Source organism: Dermacentor albipictus, chromosome 1, assembly GCF_038994185.2.
Source record: "Dermacentor albipictus isolate Rhodes 1998 colony chromosome 1, USDA_Dalb.pri_finalv2, whole genome shotgun sequence".
In the NCBI taxonomy this organism is placed as follows: Eukaryota; Metazoa; Arthropoda; class Arachnida; order Ixodida; family Ixodidae; genus Dermacentor; species Dermacentor albipictus.
This window is the reverse complement of record NC_091821.1, coordinates 198,977,108-198,996,822: the sequence shown is the minus strand read 5'-3', so window position 1 is coordinate 198,996,822 and position 19,715 is coordinate 198,977,108. Positions and strand designations below refer to the sequence as shown.

Sequence of the window (19,715 nt, the reverse complement as noted above, 5' to 3'; positions counted from 1 at the left end):
CTCTGTACTCTATCAGCCATGCCCTTGACACCTTGTACGCATTGTACGCCAGGCGGGCGGCAGCGCAATCCTCAGCAAAGAACCGCAAATCCCAACTTTTCATTTTCTTGTTCCCTCTCCCAACACGCCGTTCGCGCGAGACTCGCTTCCCTCCTGCGCCCGTGGCACAAGCGCCGAGACCTCGCGTTGCCGCCGCAGAGCCCGCCGAACGCACAAACACGGCCGCGCCGGCGCTGCTGCGTGGGCGGTCTCAGGCGACAGGCGCAGGCGGAGTCTGCGGTTTGCCGGCCGTCAGTCAAGCGCGCCCGAGGCGTGGCTTTGCCTCGTGCGGCGTCAATCAAGGAGCGCTCGAGGCGACGCCCCGCCTCCTGCTTTCCCCCCTCGCTACCCCCCTCTCGGAGGAACAACACCGCGCGACACGGCAACTTGGTTCCCGGTTTAGTTGGCGGCCAGAGTTTTATCCACATGTCGCGTCGGTGTCCCGACTCAGCTCCGAGTGCATCTGCTGCTCGTCAAGAGCCTCAGTGACCGGGCCTTCTTTTTATATTGCTGCCTCCCTCTTAGGCCGCTCTTTCTGCCCGCCTCGCGCCTCTGGCTGGCCGGTCCATGCGCCAGGTGTTGCCGAGAGAACTCGGCCGCCGACCGCGCAGCAAGCGAGTCTGACGAGCCCAAGTTGGGGCTCCCGGCAGCTTCTAGATAACGGCCGGCACGTAGATGTCCTACGGCCAATTCGGATACTCCTACCCCGCATCGTCACAGGTGAGTGACAGCGTCCAGGCCGCGTCCTACCGTCGGCGCAGCGCCCCTGGCCGCGTTGCGCGAGTGCCGCAGCCGGAGAATCACTCGCGCGCAGTGCTTCTCTGCGCTGCGCGCGGCGCACGCCGCCGGTGCTCGGCCATTCCAAACACGTGTCGCCGGTGATCGCAATCTCTCCACGCCGCGCCTCTTGACCACAACCGACGTGTCGCAAGACCGGTTTTCAACACGATTGCTCTCCCCAGCAATGCTCGCGCCGGCACGTCGAAGGTTGATAGCCGACGCGGTAAAAATGAATGAGTGTGCCCTGCGAAATTATCCCGGTGCGCATGTTGCGAATGAAGCTGGTACAGAGACAGAGCTGCGCTTGTCGTTACAGTCTGACTTCCTGTCGAAACACTTGTTTTCCGCCTAATATGTCGATACAGCGATTTCGTGCCTCTTTGGGAACCCTGTTTTCTCACCTTTTCCCCAAAAACTGTTAACGGACTTGCGTCTACGGATTTGCGCTATCTAAGTCTTAAGGGTATGCACGCTATATGCTTCTGGTGCAGTTTGAATGCTACAATGTGCAAGTCGCTCGAGGTAGCCCAGGGCTAGCCGAACCACGCTTAGCAGTGCAGTTCATTTCCGAACGTCCATTCATGAAGGAACATTCATGAAGACAGACGCGAGGTAAAATGAATGCAGAACATTGAACGGCAAGTCAAGCAGCGTCTTGCTGAACTGAATGAAGGGAATGGTGCACTGCCTTGCTCCTTGCACGCTGTTTGCAAATTCTAACACACCTGCTCATTCTATAACTATCCGACGCGACGTAAGCACCATAGTTTGCCCGCTTTTGCAGAGGGTCGAGCTAAAAATGCGCGTCTGCTTGTCTGTTATCACGGACATTTGCATAGTTAAGGCACGCACAGTAACCTCCAATGCTGAAAATTTTCTTTTATACAATTTTAACATGTGTCTTTAAAAACGACAAAACGTTAAACGGAATGTTTCTGTGATTGTTGAGAAAGACGAATCGGCAGGGAAAAAGAAAACTTCCATCAAATACAAGCAGGACTAACGTTTCGTATTTGCATTGAAGAACCCCGATCTACAATATTGAAAGTCTGGCAATGTTGTCACTGCCTTTCGTGTTCCTTTTTACTTTATCGTAAAGAATATTTGAAAACTCCATACTCAAATGTAAACCACTTGCACAAAATTATGAATAGTTTCACCACGCATGCAGAAAAGAATGCATACTTTTCAGGCGATACCGGTATCATGAGGAGCTTACGGATCTGTTCATATCATTTGAAACAAAGTGCAGACGGCAATGTGGAAGGTAACCCAAGTATAGACGCGTGGTTTATTTTAGAATCACCCATGCTTTTACACCCCTGAACGGTACGTAACTACGGGTGAAGAAGGCCTGTGCACAACTCCCACATGCTCCTATTTCTCCAGATAGCAAAAAAAAAAAAAAAAAAAAGACGCATTTTAATCGCATGGGTATGGTTTCGCGAAGCACACGAAAGGAGCTGTTAATGCTGTATGCGAATCAGTATACACATGGTATACCTGATACGGTCTCGAAAACGAATATGCAGGGCTAAAGCTATCGAACATAAAGGAAGCTGCAACTCGCGCAGTGAACGAAGTTTTAAATCGGCACATGCTATATAGGCAAGAAGCAAGCCGGGCGAAGCAAGAGAACTGTGCGAGACATATGCATGCGACACTGACAGGAATCCCGGTCGCGCATATACGAACAAATCTTCTGACTCATGATGATTCGTTCTAACTTCCCATAACGGTGGCGATTCAATGCGAAAATGTTTGCGAGGCTTAAAACCTGTAACAAAAGAAAGAAAAAGCCAAAAAAGTCAGAGAGAGGGATGGACGTCCTTGAGAAATGGCAAAGCTCCATGCCGAGGCGTGAAAACTATTGTACGAGTATACTATCGGTGGACTTTCTGAAACAAGTACGGCCGTCCTCATCGGACTAAAGTAAAATTAGGCTTCAGCAACGGCATTTCTTGTTTTAGCCCAGGATTCAACTTTTCCCAATTTTTGAGAATGCCGAGGTGCCACCGACCATCCCGAGCAATTGTATGAGGCCCATACACATTCATAGAGCTTGCGACAGAGTTTCGTGGCAAATTGAACCCAACGCTCAGTGCGTGAATCCCTATTTGGCTTGTGATAGCGGTAAACGAACGCGCCCCCCTCCCCACCCCCCTAACGAAAAGGTAAAATAACTGATATATGTGCTACCACAAGACTATATAGCAGTTAAGCACGTCAAAACTTTGTAATAAACTCCTTTTAATTGAACTTCGAGAAGTCATGTTCTAAGCTAAAAGTTTTCCTGCACTGACTATGGTTGCGACGGGACACTCGAACAAATTGATCTTGATTGCACTTCGTCAGTGCCAAAAAAAAAAAAAAGAACAGATGTAGAAACAACAGCGCGTTCCCTGCACTGTGTTTCGGCATCGGTACCATGTACCCACAAGCAAAATTTAGAATCCCCCATCGTTGCACTTTTCCATCTTTAAAGTGAACACGCGTTCAGCCCGACTATGCAGGTTTTCTTCTCTGGAATCTATAACTGAGTATAAGAAGTGGAGCTATAGGGCATACGCATACGAGCACGAACAATAACGTTTAATCGGACACAGGCCGCGGCCACGGCTGAAATGTCCCACTAAACTTTGTTGTGCGTACTACAGAGATGTGTGTGCCTTGGCCCGATGATCTTTCGGCTTTGCACTGTTAAAAGCTGGAAACGCAATTCGCTGTGTCCATCAGTCGAGTTCGTGCCTCCGTCCTTCCCACTGTGTACGCCATCTGCCGTCAAGCCATCTCGTCAGCTTCAGATTTCAGCCTCAGCGTATCGCGAACAAAAACAAGATTTCGCCCATCACGGCCCTGTGACATCGAACTTCTTTCTGCTCCTGGGACAATTCGTGTCGTCCGCCGGACACTCTAGCCAACGCGCATCTTTGAGGCTTGCTATTTTGCGCGCCATGCAGGCTCTTCGAGTGGTTCCGTCGGGGCATGCATTTCGAAGGCCGCAGCGTGCAATACTGTAGTGCACGAAGACGACGTTGCGCGCGCATCGCAAGATGTCGTTCTTGAGATGACGGCAATCTATCCGTTGTGAAAAGCTCTTGCTGCCGCAGTAATTGAGTTTGTGCGCGGAGGAATAGCTGAGGTCTGGTGCCTTTTTTATCGTGCTTAACATTTTCTTTTACAAACGCGCATTTGCGTCCCGGGGTAGAAACTCCGTATTACATTTTTCTTGCGCGGCTTTTCAGCGCATACGCTGCTCTCGTTGCGAAATGAGCAAAAGGAGGATGCCAAGAAGCAGTGCATAAAAGATGGGTGAATACTCGAACAAGAATTGTACATTACAAACTAACTTTTCATATTAATGCTCAAAAAGAAGATATTCGGTATTTTTTTAATATTCGAAACAAACCAAGCACTTCGCAATAACCGACTGCTAAATTCGAGCTAATGCTTTCAGTATGTTAAACAAGGTATCGCAAATAATCAGAAGTGAAACAACGACAAAAGGTTTCGAAGCAATGCATAAACAAAATCGGTAAGGCAATTAAACTTTGTTTTCGGTTTTGCGGCGAAAGTCTACGTGACAACCTGTGATTTTTGCTTGTAGTCTCTCATTTAGTATTTTTGGCGCTGTAGTCATGTAGCTGTTGTGTATTTTACGCTACAACCATAACTTTTTTCCTTGCAATAGGCCTTTTTTCATGTGTCTAAGTACACAAGTCCTTCAGCACTTTTTTATTTTGTTTATTTCTTGTTCCACAACTTGTGATCGTTTTGCGGCTACCATTTATTTAACATTTTTGGAAAGTTATACAGCAGTCATTCATTCTTGGAAAGCCTGGTTGCAAACGGGCTCTAAATATTTAGAGAGGGTATCTCTGCGGTTTTGCTTTTATGACAATTAGTGATCTTTACAATTAGTCAGTACAGGCGTAGTGCCGAATTACAGTCGAACGCCTCTATAACAAACGCTTTTACAGCGAAATGGCTTGTATAACGAAGGAGTGATTTTGTCCAGGCCGAATTCCTACTTTCCTTGGTATTGTGGACGCGTCTACAACGAAGACCACTACAACGAATTTGTCTGCACGACAAAGGAATTCAGGGGTCCCTGATGGCTGATTTGTTGCTTTACAAAGAACGGCCGCGTACTGGTGCCGCCACTGCCCTCCACGCTGGCATGTATCAGCGATGTGCGCTCTGCGCTATAGCGCTCACGGCAGCGCTAGCGACGCACAAGCGTGCCCATGTCAGTAGTCCTGATACAATGATTCAGAGATCGGTCAACTCGTACGCAGCTTGTTATAACGCATCAGCTGATGCGACAGCTGACGAATACGTCGCCGTTGATGACGACGTGATGTTGTGACCGTAACTGACGACCGACGACGTCTTTAATACTCTTAATACTTTCATACTTTTAAGCGCGAAAAGGACGCGAATATCAACGAAGTGAACTGTGAGGAACGTGCTGCAAACTAACCAAAAATGTTGACTGTAAGGGAGGCGACAGCGGCATGGGGCGATACCCCCCCTCAGCAGCTTTACTTTGCATACCTACCTCCTGCGTGAATCTCTATGCAATAAGGTTGGCTGCAGGCGCACATTTTGCTGCAGTCGCACATTCTATCAGTGTGCACAAAAAATATTAGCAACTTACTTCAGAATATATCACTTAAATTTGTGTTAAATATCATAACTTTTTTGTTGTTGTTGAACGTGCTTACCTGCTCTATCGAATGAAGTGACCGGTATAACGTAAGAATTTGATGGTCCCAGGCACTTCGTTATCAAGGCGTTTGAATGTCCGAAATAAATATTCCTACTGTGTATATTATATATACGTGTGTCTGCGTTGGACAATACGATATTGCATACTTACTATTCCTATTCAATTCATATTCGAAAAAAACTGATATTCGTCCAGCTATATACATATGTATTTCCAATTGAAAATATTTGGTTTTGCCTTAATAACGGCTCTTCACTAACAGACCGGAAGAATAATACTTTACAGGCAATCATCTGAAAGCACATGAAGGTTTCGTTTTTGTGCACACGTGCGCCATTCTCAATGCCGCGCCTGTAAATCTCTGGGTGGCAAAAAAGTTAGAATTCTGCTCTGACGAATGCCTTAAGTTCGGACAACCACTATTATTACGAAGTTTATCGCTCTTCCTGCAACAATGTACCGGTATATGCACGCAGTTAATGCGCTGCGCTTGTAATGTGTTCGTATGAAGTTCGCGCTTCGCACTCACTCGCGTCTTACAAGCGTCGCCTTTTAGTGTTATTTTTGTGTGTGTGCCACTGACGATCTATTATTGCTGTTTCTGTCAAACTAACCGGCCGTGCTTTCCCCCATTAAAAAAGAGAAAGCCGGCAACAAAGGCTGTGGGTTAATGTGCAAGCGACCCACGTTTGACCTCTTGCCACGGTTGTGGAAATATAGCCGCAAAATAGCAACCGGGACGCACTCGCACTTCGCGAAAGTTCCAGTATTATAAGGCTCACGGTAGCTTCACGCTGTAAGCTTGCACGCGTGAACTAATTACGAAAAATAAGAAGTGGTGAAACGATGGAAAGGAAAGATATGTTTGGATGCGGCGTACTCGAAGGTAGGCTTGAAATGCATTTTTTTGTATTATCAACACGCTATTTATACTTGCCATTTTATTCAGTATCGTGTCGACCGGTCGGAGGCAAACATTCGCGTGTAATCGCAATCTCAAGCGAAAGTGTTCATGGTGGTGAAACACGAGTCCCATAGGATTTGGATGCTACCCTGCCATAGACTCTGGCACATGTCCCTAGCTGATTTGCCTCTACCTGCCGTGGTTGCTCAGTGGCTATGGTGCTGGGCTGGTGAGCACAAGGTCGCGGGATCGAATCTCGGCCACGGCAGCTGCATTTCGATGGGGGCGAAAACACCCGTCTACTTATATTTAGGTGCGCGTTAAAGAACCCCAGGTGGTCGAAATTTCCAGAGTCCTCCACTGCGGCGTGCCTCATATTCAGAAAGTGGTTTTGGCACGTAAAACCCCATAATTTAATTTGCCTCTCCGATGCTCCTGTGTACAGCATGTGTTATCGTGGCGTGACCTCCTCGATATCGTGTTTTCTGCTTATTGAGATCCTTTGCGTTGTCATCGCTATCACCTTGATTGTCGTCATCTTTTCCACTGCGACTACACGTTTAAATGCTGCCCTAACGTCTTCCATTACTGCGCCTGTCCTGATGGCAGCGATATAGTGTAATCGTTATACCTCACGTTTCACCACTTCGTTTTCGTCGTCGTGATAATTTACAAGCAGCATCAACTGCTCCGAGAGCAAGCTGAAGGTGATTAACGATGACTGAGCGTCATTCTCTAACGCGAGAGATTGTGTGTTCTAGTCCCATGTCGGCATTGTTGTTCATAATCTTCTTTTCTAGACGGGCGAGGCCCTGCAAGCCCCCAGTTAGACGATTCCAGAAAGAGGACTTAAATCGTTTGGTCCTTGCTGCATACAACTAGGAACGACAATGAGTGTACGCGTATCTAAGCGCATGCAGTATATGTATCATAGAAAGAGGGAAAAGGTGTCTTCCTAGCTTGGCACTGCTGGCAAGCATGTAGCCGAGGAAGATCGCCCACGAGGGCTAGCGAGAACAGTAAAGGTTCCGAAAAAACACCTTCATGTATATTATCTGTCGATGAATTCCGCAAACATAGATAGACGCGCTCGCATGTTAAAAAAAAAGAAAAAAAGAAAAAGACAACAATCAAAAATCAATTGCATTTATTAGTTGGAGATTTCGTCAAAACATAAATTGTTAGTTTTACGAAACTAACGTATGGTGATAGTCTTGCACACACCTTTACTATGTGGTGTTATGAGTAATATGGGTGCTATGTAGGTGTAAGGACGGTAGCACACTCGAAGAAAGCCTTAAGGTTGTTAAAATGTTTCCTGTATACGAACTGCATTGCAGAGATGGGCCCTGATGAGTGAATTAAAGAATTGTTAGTGTAATTTGAGCGTGTAAAGTTATAATACCATAACAATTTAAATACTTGCCAGTAGCGACTTCGGCTCCATTACAATTGATTTTTTTTCAGAGGAATTACCCACGATAATTTTCTCTCTCGCCTTCACTTCCCTTATCACGTTCTTTCGAAAAGAACAGTAATGAAAAAAAAAAGAAAGGAACTCAGCCAGCATGGGATCACTTTGAAAGAGCGGCAAATGTAAAAACATTAGAGTTGTAACTAGCCCACTTCGAGGGAAGACGGGATTGTAATATAAATTACATTTATTGTCCAGAACCTATATCTGTGGCGAGAGCGAGGTGTATATTTTAATAACTGAAAGTAGACAGAGTTCTCAAACTTTCACTGCCGTAATCGATATAACGAAGAAAAACGTATAATACATAGTCGTCATCGTCCTCATAGTTTATGAAATCATTTGACCGTGGTATTTAGAATCAATTTCGCACAAAGGAGGAGTTAAAAAAAAACACATTTTCCCAAAATATATACGTTAACGCTAACAAGGCTACGCGCTGGGAGAGCTACTACTACATGGTAAAATGCCACGAAAACCAGTGAAAAACAAGGAATATTAACAGCATTCGTTCTGCGTACTCCTTGTCTCGTGTGTAAGCGTTTCTTTCGCCGGTTTTCACTTCGCTGGTTTTCACGTTTCACGTCTTATCGGAAACATGATAACACGGAGGACACAAGACACAAGGGCGAGAAACATGAAACATCTGACCTAGCACGTGTGCCGATGTCTCGCAGATTTCAATGTTTCCTTGATCTTTAACTGCAGATTGCGCGTTGAGACTGGTTCAAGCAGTGGCAGTGCAGAAATTACGGTTTTAGTGGCATGCAGGTGCAATTTTCAGTCACACAACGTGCGGATTTAATTTTGTACAACCGCTCAGCTCGTTGCTTCTTGCTCGGCAATAATCATTCGCTTCTGAAGAAACGCACAACTGGCACTGTATCTGCATAATTTGATACATGAACAGCCAAATACTCATATTTCAATTCCTAATTTCGCAACGTTTGGATGTGCGACAGTAAGCGACACGCATCTAACAGCCACATCTACCGTACAGTGACACTTCTGTTGCAAAAATCCCCTCGACAATGTTAAGCTAGTATTCGATATTGTTGCCATACCCGCTCGCTGTAAGTCAGATAAAACATAAGTCGTGCTTGTCCGTTATTGTTGCACATGTTGTTTGATGTGCTTATTTTTTTTAATGCTGTGAAAATGTAATAAGTAAACTAGGGTGGTTGCTGTTAGGACACCCCCTGTGACTGTCGTATATTTTCTGCGCATGCCTCTTCTTGTATATATACACACGATGTGGCGACGCAATAAAATATTGTTGGCAGCGCTGTGTATGTCGTCTTTCACTGTCCTTGTCCTTTGCGCTGTACATTATTTTTGTAATAAGTATATACGTTAGTCGCAAATGAATTCGAAAGGGTAGATGTTTTGGCCAGTTGGTACATCATTTAAATGTTAAAATAGAGCGATACACACAGTACTGAAAGAATACGAAAAGATACACGAACACAAACTTACATCTGATAACCTGGTGAATTCTCTCCGCCCCAGTGGACCGCGGCACATATGTAAGGCCAGCGTCAATAATTTCCAAAGCCATGAAAGCACATGGCGATAAAACACTGCGCGCCAAGCACAAAATGATTCAAAACAAGACGAAAAATGGAAGGCAACCTCAAGCATGCAAGAAGAACAATTTAGAATAACAACTACATGCGTCGTGCCCAATCTTCAGCGTAAGAAATCGATTTTATCTTTATTCCGTCAGTGAAACAGATGACGCGCTAACATCCCCAAAGCATCCAGCCCCAACCGAAACAGCTTTGCTGCATTACGAACCTTCGTTCTCAAATTGTACTTCATTTTATGAAACGGTCCTGAGTACAAAATGAACACAGGACAACTTGAGGGAATCTGCGCAGAAGCACGAGTTAACTTGCATCCCCGCCCGCAAAAAAAGAAGAAAAAAAAAAAGAAAAGGAGAGAGCTCGCACTGACACCTGCAGCACCCATCGAGAAAAAAGTAGGATTTACATTCGAAAGGGGTAAAAAAACCCATCAATTTTAAGAAGATCTGACGATCCTCCAGTCAGCATCTTCCCGCCTCAAAGCAGTAAATTTTATTGCCAAAGTTAAACACTCTGCCACATATACTCAACGACATCATAGGACAATGACAATATGCGACACTAAAATTGGGAGTGGTGCGTGCATGCAAGCAGTTAGGAAGAGAACAGAGCGTATGATCTTGCACATTCACGTGCAGGCAATTTAACTCGACGGATAAATGAAGCCATGTCTTACAGGATTGTCTATGCGTACTGCGCCGAGTCGATCCCGTGAGCGACGGGCTCCGTCGGTTAATTTTGTATACGTATAGTTCAACCTATTCATTATTTATGCATCAAATGAAACGACGAAAACGAAAGGGGAAATTTAAAGAAACGAATTCAGGAAAAGACGGTGACATAGGAGAAAAAAGTCACACAGGCTTCGATATTAGCCATTCCTCATTTATGCAGCACACCGTCCGACGCCACGCTGTAAAACGGAAATGCCATACGATGCGCCCACAAGGCAAATGAAAGGTTCACGCCAACCTTTGCATATAAGCGCCTGCCAAGCTGTTAAACTCCATTAAGGAGAGACACGCAGGTAGATGTTTGTTATCGCTTTTCGTCTGCTTGAGTATACGTCACTAGCGCGAAGTACGGGGGAATGGAGGTGAGCGGGGGGGTTCCGCGACAGGAAGAAAGTGCGCCGCGCACATCTTGATCGGGGGCATTGCTTTCGCGAGCGAGATTAGAGCTCATCGGCCGGGCCTGCGGGTCGCTCCTCGGAACGCGCGCGCATCTCGCATGCAGCGCACGTCGGCCCGGATGTATAGTGGCGAGCGCGCCGTTGAGAGGCGAGCAACAGCCAGAGGCGTCCGAGCGCGGCCGGTAGCCCGCCTGCCGGAGGCGCGGGCTGAGGGGAGAAAGGTGCGAGAAGGAGACCGCGCAGCAGACCGAGGAAGGCTCTTAGCGGACTTGGCCCACACCTGGTAAAGTACGCGTTAATTGTGTGTCTATATACCCGCGCAACTGCCCGATAAGAGTTCTCGATCGGGGTGACGCTTTTCCGTTGCGTAGTGGCGCACCCTATACCTGGTTCTCCTCGAAGATAAGCGCGCGCGCCGCATCGTTACGCACGCCGCACACGGGAAACGCCGCGCCCACCCACTTATCTGTCCGCTCACTAAAATTTTGTACGCATGCTGGTCGTAACTGTCGAGGCGCGCCGTCGGGGAGCCGTGTTATCCTACGTGAAATCAGCGTTGTTTTACAAATATTACCGATGCCATAATAAACTAACCTATAGCAAGAACGGAACGGCAACGTCTGTACAGTTCGCTTTTCTTAATTACATCTTTGGCCGTGCTAATACAGCTGAACTTTTTTTTCAGGATGAGCTAACGGCGACTTCCGTATTTTTTGACAAGGTTACAAAGTACACGTACTGCAAGAGGCCATACCTTGGATAACGATATAGTCATGTCACGGCATTTGAAACATTACTTGCCTATTTTGAGCGTCTATTCGCAATGACCCACGTGTGCTTATCACGGAATTATAGAACCTCGAGATGAATGAAGCATTTATACTACACTGCTTACTCGGAAAGTTTGCTGTCTCTTAGTAAATCGTTCAAGGCCACAAAAGAACAGAACGTTATCAGTTGCCCGGAGCACAGCTGCAGCAAAGAGACTATTAGGCCTACCAAACGGGGGGCCGACGAGATGATACTGAAACGCCGATCTGAGAGAAAAACTTGCAAGCTTACATTTAGCAAGCGTCCATTCTCATGCTATAGTGCCAGTGCATGCAAACGAAAGGAGAGAACAGAAAACTATACTATTCAGTTGTGTGAACGCGTACAACAGAAGGTTTTTTGCGTCACAGCTATTGCAGTGCGGCTCAATATGCCAAGTGAGAACGGTGCGCGTCCTGTGACATGATTGACCATCGGCAACTATAAAAATGTGTTATTTTAGGCACTCTGCCAGACTGGCGATATTCTCCCCTGACTTTGAACACGGCTGTGCCTTTGTGCTCTTGACGAATGAACTGGACGCGCGACTTCATAGGGAAGACCCCAAATACTGTGTATGTATAACTTGCATCATCTTATGCTGCTCAGCTCTAATCATCACTCTCATCATCAGTATTCTCCCTCCTCTCGTTTCCTTTATCCGTCAAACCATCCAGGTTAGAGCTTAACGCATCGGGCCGACCCCTCCACAGTTTTATTCCAAGTAACCTCTCCATCTGACTTGTTGATTCATTGATCTGAAAGAGGCCGTACACGATAGGCCGTTGGAAGGTGATATCGTTCACTGCTAACGATGCCCAGGAATGACCCTGTCATGTTTCTACCAACCGCTAATGAATGTAACTACTGAGAGAGACGAAATGAGCAAGGCACGAAGGTTAACCAGAACAGAAAATCTGGTGTGCTACCTTACATTGAGGGGGGGGGGGGAGGAGAGGAGGAGAATGTTTTAGAAAAAGAAGAAGAAGAAGAGAGTATTACCTATTATCCATATGGATAACAGTTAACACTGTACTCGGTGCTGAAGTCGATTATGCAGGTTGATTGTCCTTAAGAATGGCAACAACGCATCCATAGCCCTCTGCTGTGACGGCTTATTACATCTGTATTCCAAAATGAATGTAACTAAGTTTACAGTTTGATGTACGCGCTGTCCGCGAGACTGCCCGGACGCGCGTCGGGAGAGCAATCGGCCAAGGTGCATACTCAACCAGAGGTGGTCGCTTACGATACACACGGTAATTTTGCCGACATTCTTTGGGGAAAGCTCAGACGATTTTGATGCGCCTTGACACGACAGCCGATTTGAACCGAATGAGCATGAAGTTATTCTTCCATTGGAATGGGACAACCTATCATTTAGACGTGAATGCTGTAGGTCAGCAAACTCGCGATGCGGTGACGACAGATACATATTGTACAAACAAAAATTACGCTCACTTGTTGAAATTTTCCTTGCCTATAACCATTAGCTTAGTCAGCTTACCTATTTGTCCTTTAAACGTCTCCTTAATAGGGGCTGCCTTGGAGGGCAGCAGCTCATTATAACACTGTCTTCCAGAACCAGAACTCTACATCGTCGGAAATGGTAGTAATGCGGTGGACCAGCATGATATCAGCATTACTAAATAAATGTGGAATATACGGTATGCTTCACTGCAGACATGCCCAAGTGAAAACAGGCGATTACAGATAAAATTGTAATTTCTGCGACTCAAGATTCCCAGCAGCGGTGGATATCAAAGTTTGGGTGATGATTGGCAATACTATAAATTATCAAACTAATGTTAATTACCTATTAGATTTATAACTCTTAGGCACAGGTGCAAGTTAAAATTGCGCTATTGAAGCCAATAAATCCTCCTTGAACACAAATAATATTATAGAAATAATCCATTAACTGCTCAAGGCATGCTATTTAGTATACATACAATGATATACCGAGACTATAGCACAAGTCTTGAGGCTATGAACCGCTCTCAAAATGGCATTAAAATGCTATGGCGTTTCGCACCCTTCAATTTCAATCAATGTGTATACATACTGGCCGTGCACTGCACATTACCGAGCAATTTCATTCAAATATTATTTTTTTTCTGGAATATTTAGCTACAGGCGTCGATACAACATCTAGTATGCATTAGGCATAACAAAAATGTTACTACACTTTCCTCTGGTGACGTGATGCGAAGATAATGCAGAAGTTTACGCTGGCTAGAAGCCAATAATTGTTTACTTTGGTCGCAAGAGGGAGCAATGCTGGCCGATCGAGGTGGCAAGGCAAGATTTCAACTGGATGCTGAGGATGGAGCCAGTAGCCGATGGTTTTATTGCGGAAGAAAGTCACTGAAAACCACGACCGCAATGGCGTCGCTGGTATATAACTTAAATAAGATGGAGTTTTTCACAGATCGAACCAAGCAGATGGCTAATCAGTGAATAACTGCCGTGCTTAATGACGAGCTTAAAATAAGATGTAAAGGGTGCATATATACAAACGACAAAAATGCAGCCATGCAGGAGGTGGGACGAAACAACGCCCTCAGGGCGCATGTGTTTCGGGCATTCCATCTGTTTTCGGTACCGTTCTGTGCGCATAAATACGCATATACAGGGTGTTTCAGCAAACCCTTTCAAAAATTCTTAAAGGTTGCCTGTGGCAGATAACACAATTCTTGTTCATGAGGTGGTCTACTCTAAGCGGCAGACACTACTTGCAAAAAAATGAGATGTATAATCATATTGATATTTGTTGTGCGCAAACAAACAGGGACGAAGAATAGGGGCAACACAAGGACGAGCGCTTTCTAACAACTGGTTTTATTTTTCAAGAACTACTTACTTAAATACCCACAGAACTAATCGACTAATTAACTAATCTAATAACTAATAACTAATCATTAACTAATAATCGACTAATTAACAAAAATCCACTAATGAAGTTCTCAACTAATTACATTATGCCACATATTGAAATTTACAGATTCTAGCGGGTGAGCGATTATGCATTTAATATCTTTTGAGTAAGTAGTGCCCGCAGCTTCGAGTAGATCACCTCATCAACTAGAATTGTGCTGTCTGTCACAGGCAACCTTTAAGAATTTTTGAAAGGGTTCACTGAAACATCCTGTAGAATGTGCACATATAAAACAGGCGCAAAGAGGCGCACTTCCAGAGCGAGGTTAGGAGGACACAAGGCGTAACGTGCTACAGCTACAGTAAAGAACGTACTAAGGGAGCTTTCTTCACGGGCGCTTTATAGAGAAGCGTTCTAAATACAAACTCAAGGGAAAACGCCCACCTTAGGGTTTATTACTGAGAAGGAGCACTTCAATACCCAGGCTTCAGTGTATACCACAATTATTACATGGAAACGGCAAATAAAACTCAGACTGCACCGGTATGAGGTTGAATACAAGCACTGAAAAGGTTTTGCTGACGCTAGTCCGAGCAGACACCATGAGAACGCGCAGGCTTCTGGGCAGGAGAATTTGTTCCCCTGTTGACCCTACTGACGGTGGCAGGCATACTGCACGCCAGCACGTTTGTCGAGCAGAGCTTTTGCGCGCGCCGACTGAACTTGGTAAATTTTCACGCTGACACCCGGCGTGGCAACGAAGTGGGAAGCAGAGGTGAGTCGGGCAACCTTGCTGACTGACAGCTGGCTTAGCACTCACAGCTCGGCAAACGCGCGTGACAGTAGGCGATTACGTCGTGCGCCGCCCTTCGTGTTGACGTACAGCCGCGACGCGTGGCGCACAACGCGGGACTTATGGGCTCCGCACAACGCAACCGTTTATCTGCCTCCCCGCGCACTGCCAAATTTGCAAGCCAGCCGCGTCAGTTATTTTTCTCGCGAACCTTTCATTGTCTGCTGCTGATTGTTTTTTGGGTTACCCGAGATACTAATAGCGACGCAGCGCTAAACGAGCACGAGTGATAGGACAGTGTCACGCACGTTCAAAAAGAGGCCGGTGTGCTGCAGTCTCAGATGCTAGCCGCAGGCCCGCATTCAAAAGACATAAACTCCATCATATTCGAGCATTGTAGGTAAAAGTGGCCACACCTGTAGTAAGAAAGCCTTTCGTGAATGCTTTTGTTGGATCGACCAAAATGAGAGGATGTAATATTTAGTGCCCTTGCCGGAATGAATAGTAGAAAAAAGCATATTAGTCAGATCGAAAGCTTGCTCCTCAATGACACTTGACTGTTACCTTATATCGTTGGTATACTCCACTATTGTGTGTCTTTTTGTATAAATCTGTTTGTATACACGCGCATATCCGGATGCACGCGATCACATATGAAATTACACAAAAAGAACAACCCTATCTATCCTTCTTTAAAGGCTGATAGAAAAGTCTTCAATGCTACCTATATTCATATTATTCAAGCATTCGCTGCAAGGCGGTCAACACAGTCATTTGAAGCAATATGACTGCCACAGAAACATAATAAGGGCGAAACACCGTTTTTCTGAGTCGAGCGTAACGGAGGGCAACGTAATCTTGGAGTAGGCTGCTTGGTTTATCACGAACTAAAAATCCAGAGCAAGAGAGATCCAGTGCAAGCGACACAGCGCTTGTGCCGTCTTCTGGCTAGTCCGTGTCTTTTGTTTGCTTCGTTCTTTTAAAAGAACAGATGCACGGGTCCTGCTTTTCGGTGTTAGTCTTCATGTTCTTGTCCTTGCGTGCGCTGGGTCCTTAGGTTGGAAAAATATGAAAGCAGCTAAGTTCCGTTACTTTCGAATACAGATGCACCTGAAAAGATAAGGACAACGCGATAGCGATATGACTACATCAAAGTGTAAAATATGGAAACCGCAAGTAGCTTCCTTTGGGAATGCTTGCACCAGTACGTGCATCAGGTCGAGGCACTTATGCATCGAGCGGAACAATCACCGGACGTCAACCTGAACGCTTAGACCCTCGCGCCGACACGCAAATACACAGCAGCAACATTCAAAATAACGCACTTGACTAATAATCGTGGCAATTTTAGTCCCGGGTCCCTGACATATTTTCCAGCACAACGTATGTATAGGTGCAGAAAAAAAAGCAGTATTTTCTTTTTCACACGAGGTAAAACATGCGAGCAGGATTGTTCAGCATCGCACGATCATAATGAATCGTGTATCTTATATAAATAACGCATGAGACTGTAAGCAAAAGGAGAGGCAATGCGCTTTCTCGAAACACGCAATGTGAAGCGTATATAAGGAAATAAAGGATAATTCTGTCGTACACTCACAGAGCCTCCAGACACAATCAACCTTAAGCATATGCGGCGTCAGGCAGTAACACAGGAAGCGAGTGCACAGAATACAATCTGTCACAGGGGCGGCACGCACGCACCGTCACAGTCGCTCATTGCGTGCGAACCTATACGGCGCGCGAACGTTTGTGCTGTTTGGTGGCGCTCGCTGTACATATACCGTGAAGGTCGGTGCACTGGTGGCTGCGTTGCATACTTACGAGTGTATGCATAAAGGTATCATGCGTCTGACATGCAGTTGGACGAGAGAACACGTCTGTCACGCCGAGTACGCGTGCAGACGTCAGAATTCCTCCCGTTTAGTAAATACGCCATGTCGTCCTTAATCAACTGCGACTGGAGCGTGTATACCTCCCCTAGATTAGAGGCATCGCATACCGCTGAGCGAACTTTGCTATCTCCATACGAGCAAGCCTGACTACTCGGGCGTCAGTGCAGGGCGCACGCAGCAGTGTGCAAGATGATGCGAACTTGAATGGCTGCGCGAACATGGCTATAGACATTATTCCGACATTGCCAAGCCAGGATATAAAATTATACGAAATAAAAAAGAACAGGGAGTGATACGAGTCCTTCAAGCACAGAAATGTTTTTGAAAGCCCAACGCCTTCGTTACGTCGCCTGTGGGCAGTTGCTAGTACTTGGGCAGCAGCGTTGTCCGTTCGGGCATGCAGATGCGGTCGGCTCAGCGCAGAAAACAAGCGCTAGCAAAACGGATCGCAGGCTCCATTCGCAGAAGTGCTCCCGGGCGCGGACTATTAATAATACGGCGCTGTTCGCGCCGGCAGCGGGCCAGGAACACGAGCAAGCCGCGGACACAGGCTTCTCGCCAATAAAGCTGCGCTCAGCGTCGGTGTATACCGCAGGCGTCGGCTCGCCGCGGCGCATTATCTCGCGCCGGCGTTGCGCGCGCGTGGAGCGTATAGCGTAGCGTTACCGCGTCCGCGGTGTCGCGCACGGCTGGAAGCGGCTTCGATCGCGTCGCCTTGTTGTTTGCTGAATCAAGCAGCGCCAAGCGTGTCGCCGACGCGCAGAGGGGAAGACCGCGCACCACGCCCCGCCGCGCTCGCCTCACCCCTCTCTCTAGCTTTTGTCTTTCGTATTATTATGTTTTTTCTATGTTAGTTTTCTTTCTTGGTTGTGGCGCGTCCTGTGGGAGAGGGCAGCCCGTGTAGAGAGGGCGGCCGGTGTAGCGTTGTCGTCTTTACTCGGCAATAACGTAATTTGAGGACCAAGTGGGCCGCTGTAAAAACGTCAGCGGCGTCCTGCACGACGGATGGCTTCAAGCTGGCTGGCGGAGGCGACCTGCACAGCGGCTTCCGCAGCCACAACGGTTCGCGCACACGTGTAGTGCCGGCTCGGTGGCGGTCAACGAACATTATTGTAAGTGATATCCCCCCGCTCTGCACACCGTTTCCTCGTTACGTGGTTAAGCAGCGCCGAGTGGCACGCGGTGGATCTCCCTGCAGGGTAGGAAAAAATCGATAAGTTCCTGCTCTACGCACTGCTATAGCCCGCGGGAACTGCATCTTACAAGCTACGATGCTCGCACAGATCCCTGAATAGGTAAACAGAAATACGCAAGCTTTCCTGTAGGACGTATAGGCGGGGGGCCAGAAAATTAGGCTTCCTAGGCGTGCCAGTATACTATAAGTAAAGCCGTATCTGAGGCACGCAGGGATTTCAATGAATACATGGCTTTCATTGTGGACACATCTATCTATCTATCTATCTATCTATCTATCTATCTATCTATCTATCTATCTATCTATCTATCTATCTATCTATCTATCTATCTATCTATCTATCTATCTATCTATCTATCTATCTATCTATCTATCTATCTATCTATCTATCTATCTATCTATCTATCTATCTATCTATCTATCTATCTATCTATCTATCTATCTATCTATCTATGTATGTATCTATCTATGTATGTATGTATGTATGTATGTATGTATGTATGTATGTATGTATGTATGTATGTATGTATGTATGTATGTATGTATGTATGTATGTATGTATGTATGTATGTATGTATGTATGTATGTATGTATGTATGTATGTATGTATGTATGTATGTATGTATGTATGTATGTATGTATGTATGTATGTATGTATGTATGTACTTTTTTTCTATCCTTTTCCGTTAGCAACGACGAAATTTCACACGCACACGCAAGCACGCAGACGCACGCAAGAGTTGCCTTGCGTGCTGCGTCGCGCCAACATCTCGCACCCACGTATATTTAGAATACAGCCGGATAAGTTGAAGCGCAACCCTAACTTTGCTTTCACTGTCAATACTTCACCCTTCCGGCAAAACAGGTGAATGTTTTTCTTGCTACCGCCGGGCTGATATCGACGAACGTTGTCTGCGGCCTGAAGAACCGAAGTTAGGGTATACCTTCTTCAATTCTGAACACTGTTATTGCCAAGCAAATTTGGCGGTGCATATTAGCGCCTGCGCGGAGAAGTCACCAATTTAAGCGCTACTAGCAAGCATATCTATCACACCACGGAATGTTAGTACTTGTTTTTTGATAATTAAGAACACTCAGAACTGCATCTGTGCCTTCGACATACGTACCCGCACCCCCACAAAGATGTTACGAGGAGGCAGACACAAAAGGAAATCGTATTTGCAATCTATTTACAAGGCGATCAAGCGCTGAACGACATGATCGAGAGCACGCGCCAGATCAAAAGCGTCTTCTTCGTCGGCGCCTCCTCTAGATGAATAGGACCATGACAATACATATCTTCAGCGCAAATATCAGCCAGCGCATGTCACGCTTAAGATATGGGTGCCTCAGTTCCTCGGCATGATAGGGAGCACGCGTACTGTAATGTTACAGCGCGTACTGTAATGTTACAGCGCGTACTGTAATGTTACTTCAACTCTGAGAAGCACGTACGCTTCGGCACGGATCTGTAATAGGCAACAACAACAAAAACAA

The 19,715-nt window shown here is 46.2% G+C and overlaps 1 protein-coding gene across 1 annotated transcript in view; it reads left to right on the top strand.

Moving 5' to 3' along the window:
• The first annotated feature begins 464 nt into the window (after positions 1 to 464).
• Positions 465 to 19,715, top strand: part of LOC135903136 (iroquois-class homeodomain protein IRX-4-like) — a 132,561-nt gene continuing 113,310 nt past the window's right edge. The window contains exon 1 of the mRNA XM_065433532.1: positions 465 to 759. Within this exon, the coding sequence (XP_065289604.1) occupies positions 715 to 759 (45 nt within the window). The 5' untranslated portion in view covers positions 465 to 714. The remainder of the gene's footprint in view (positions 760 to 19,715) is intronic.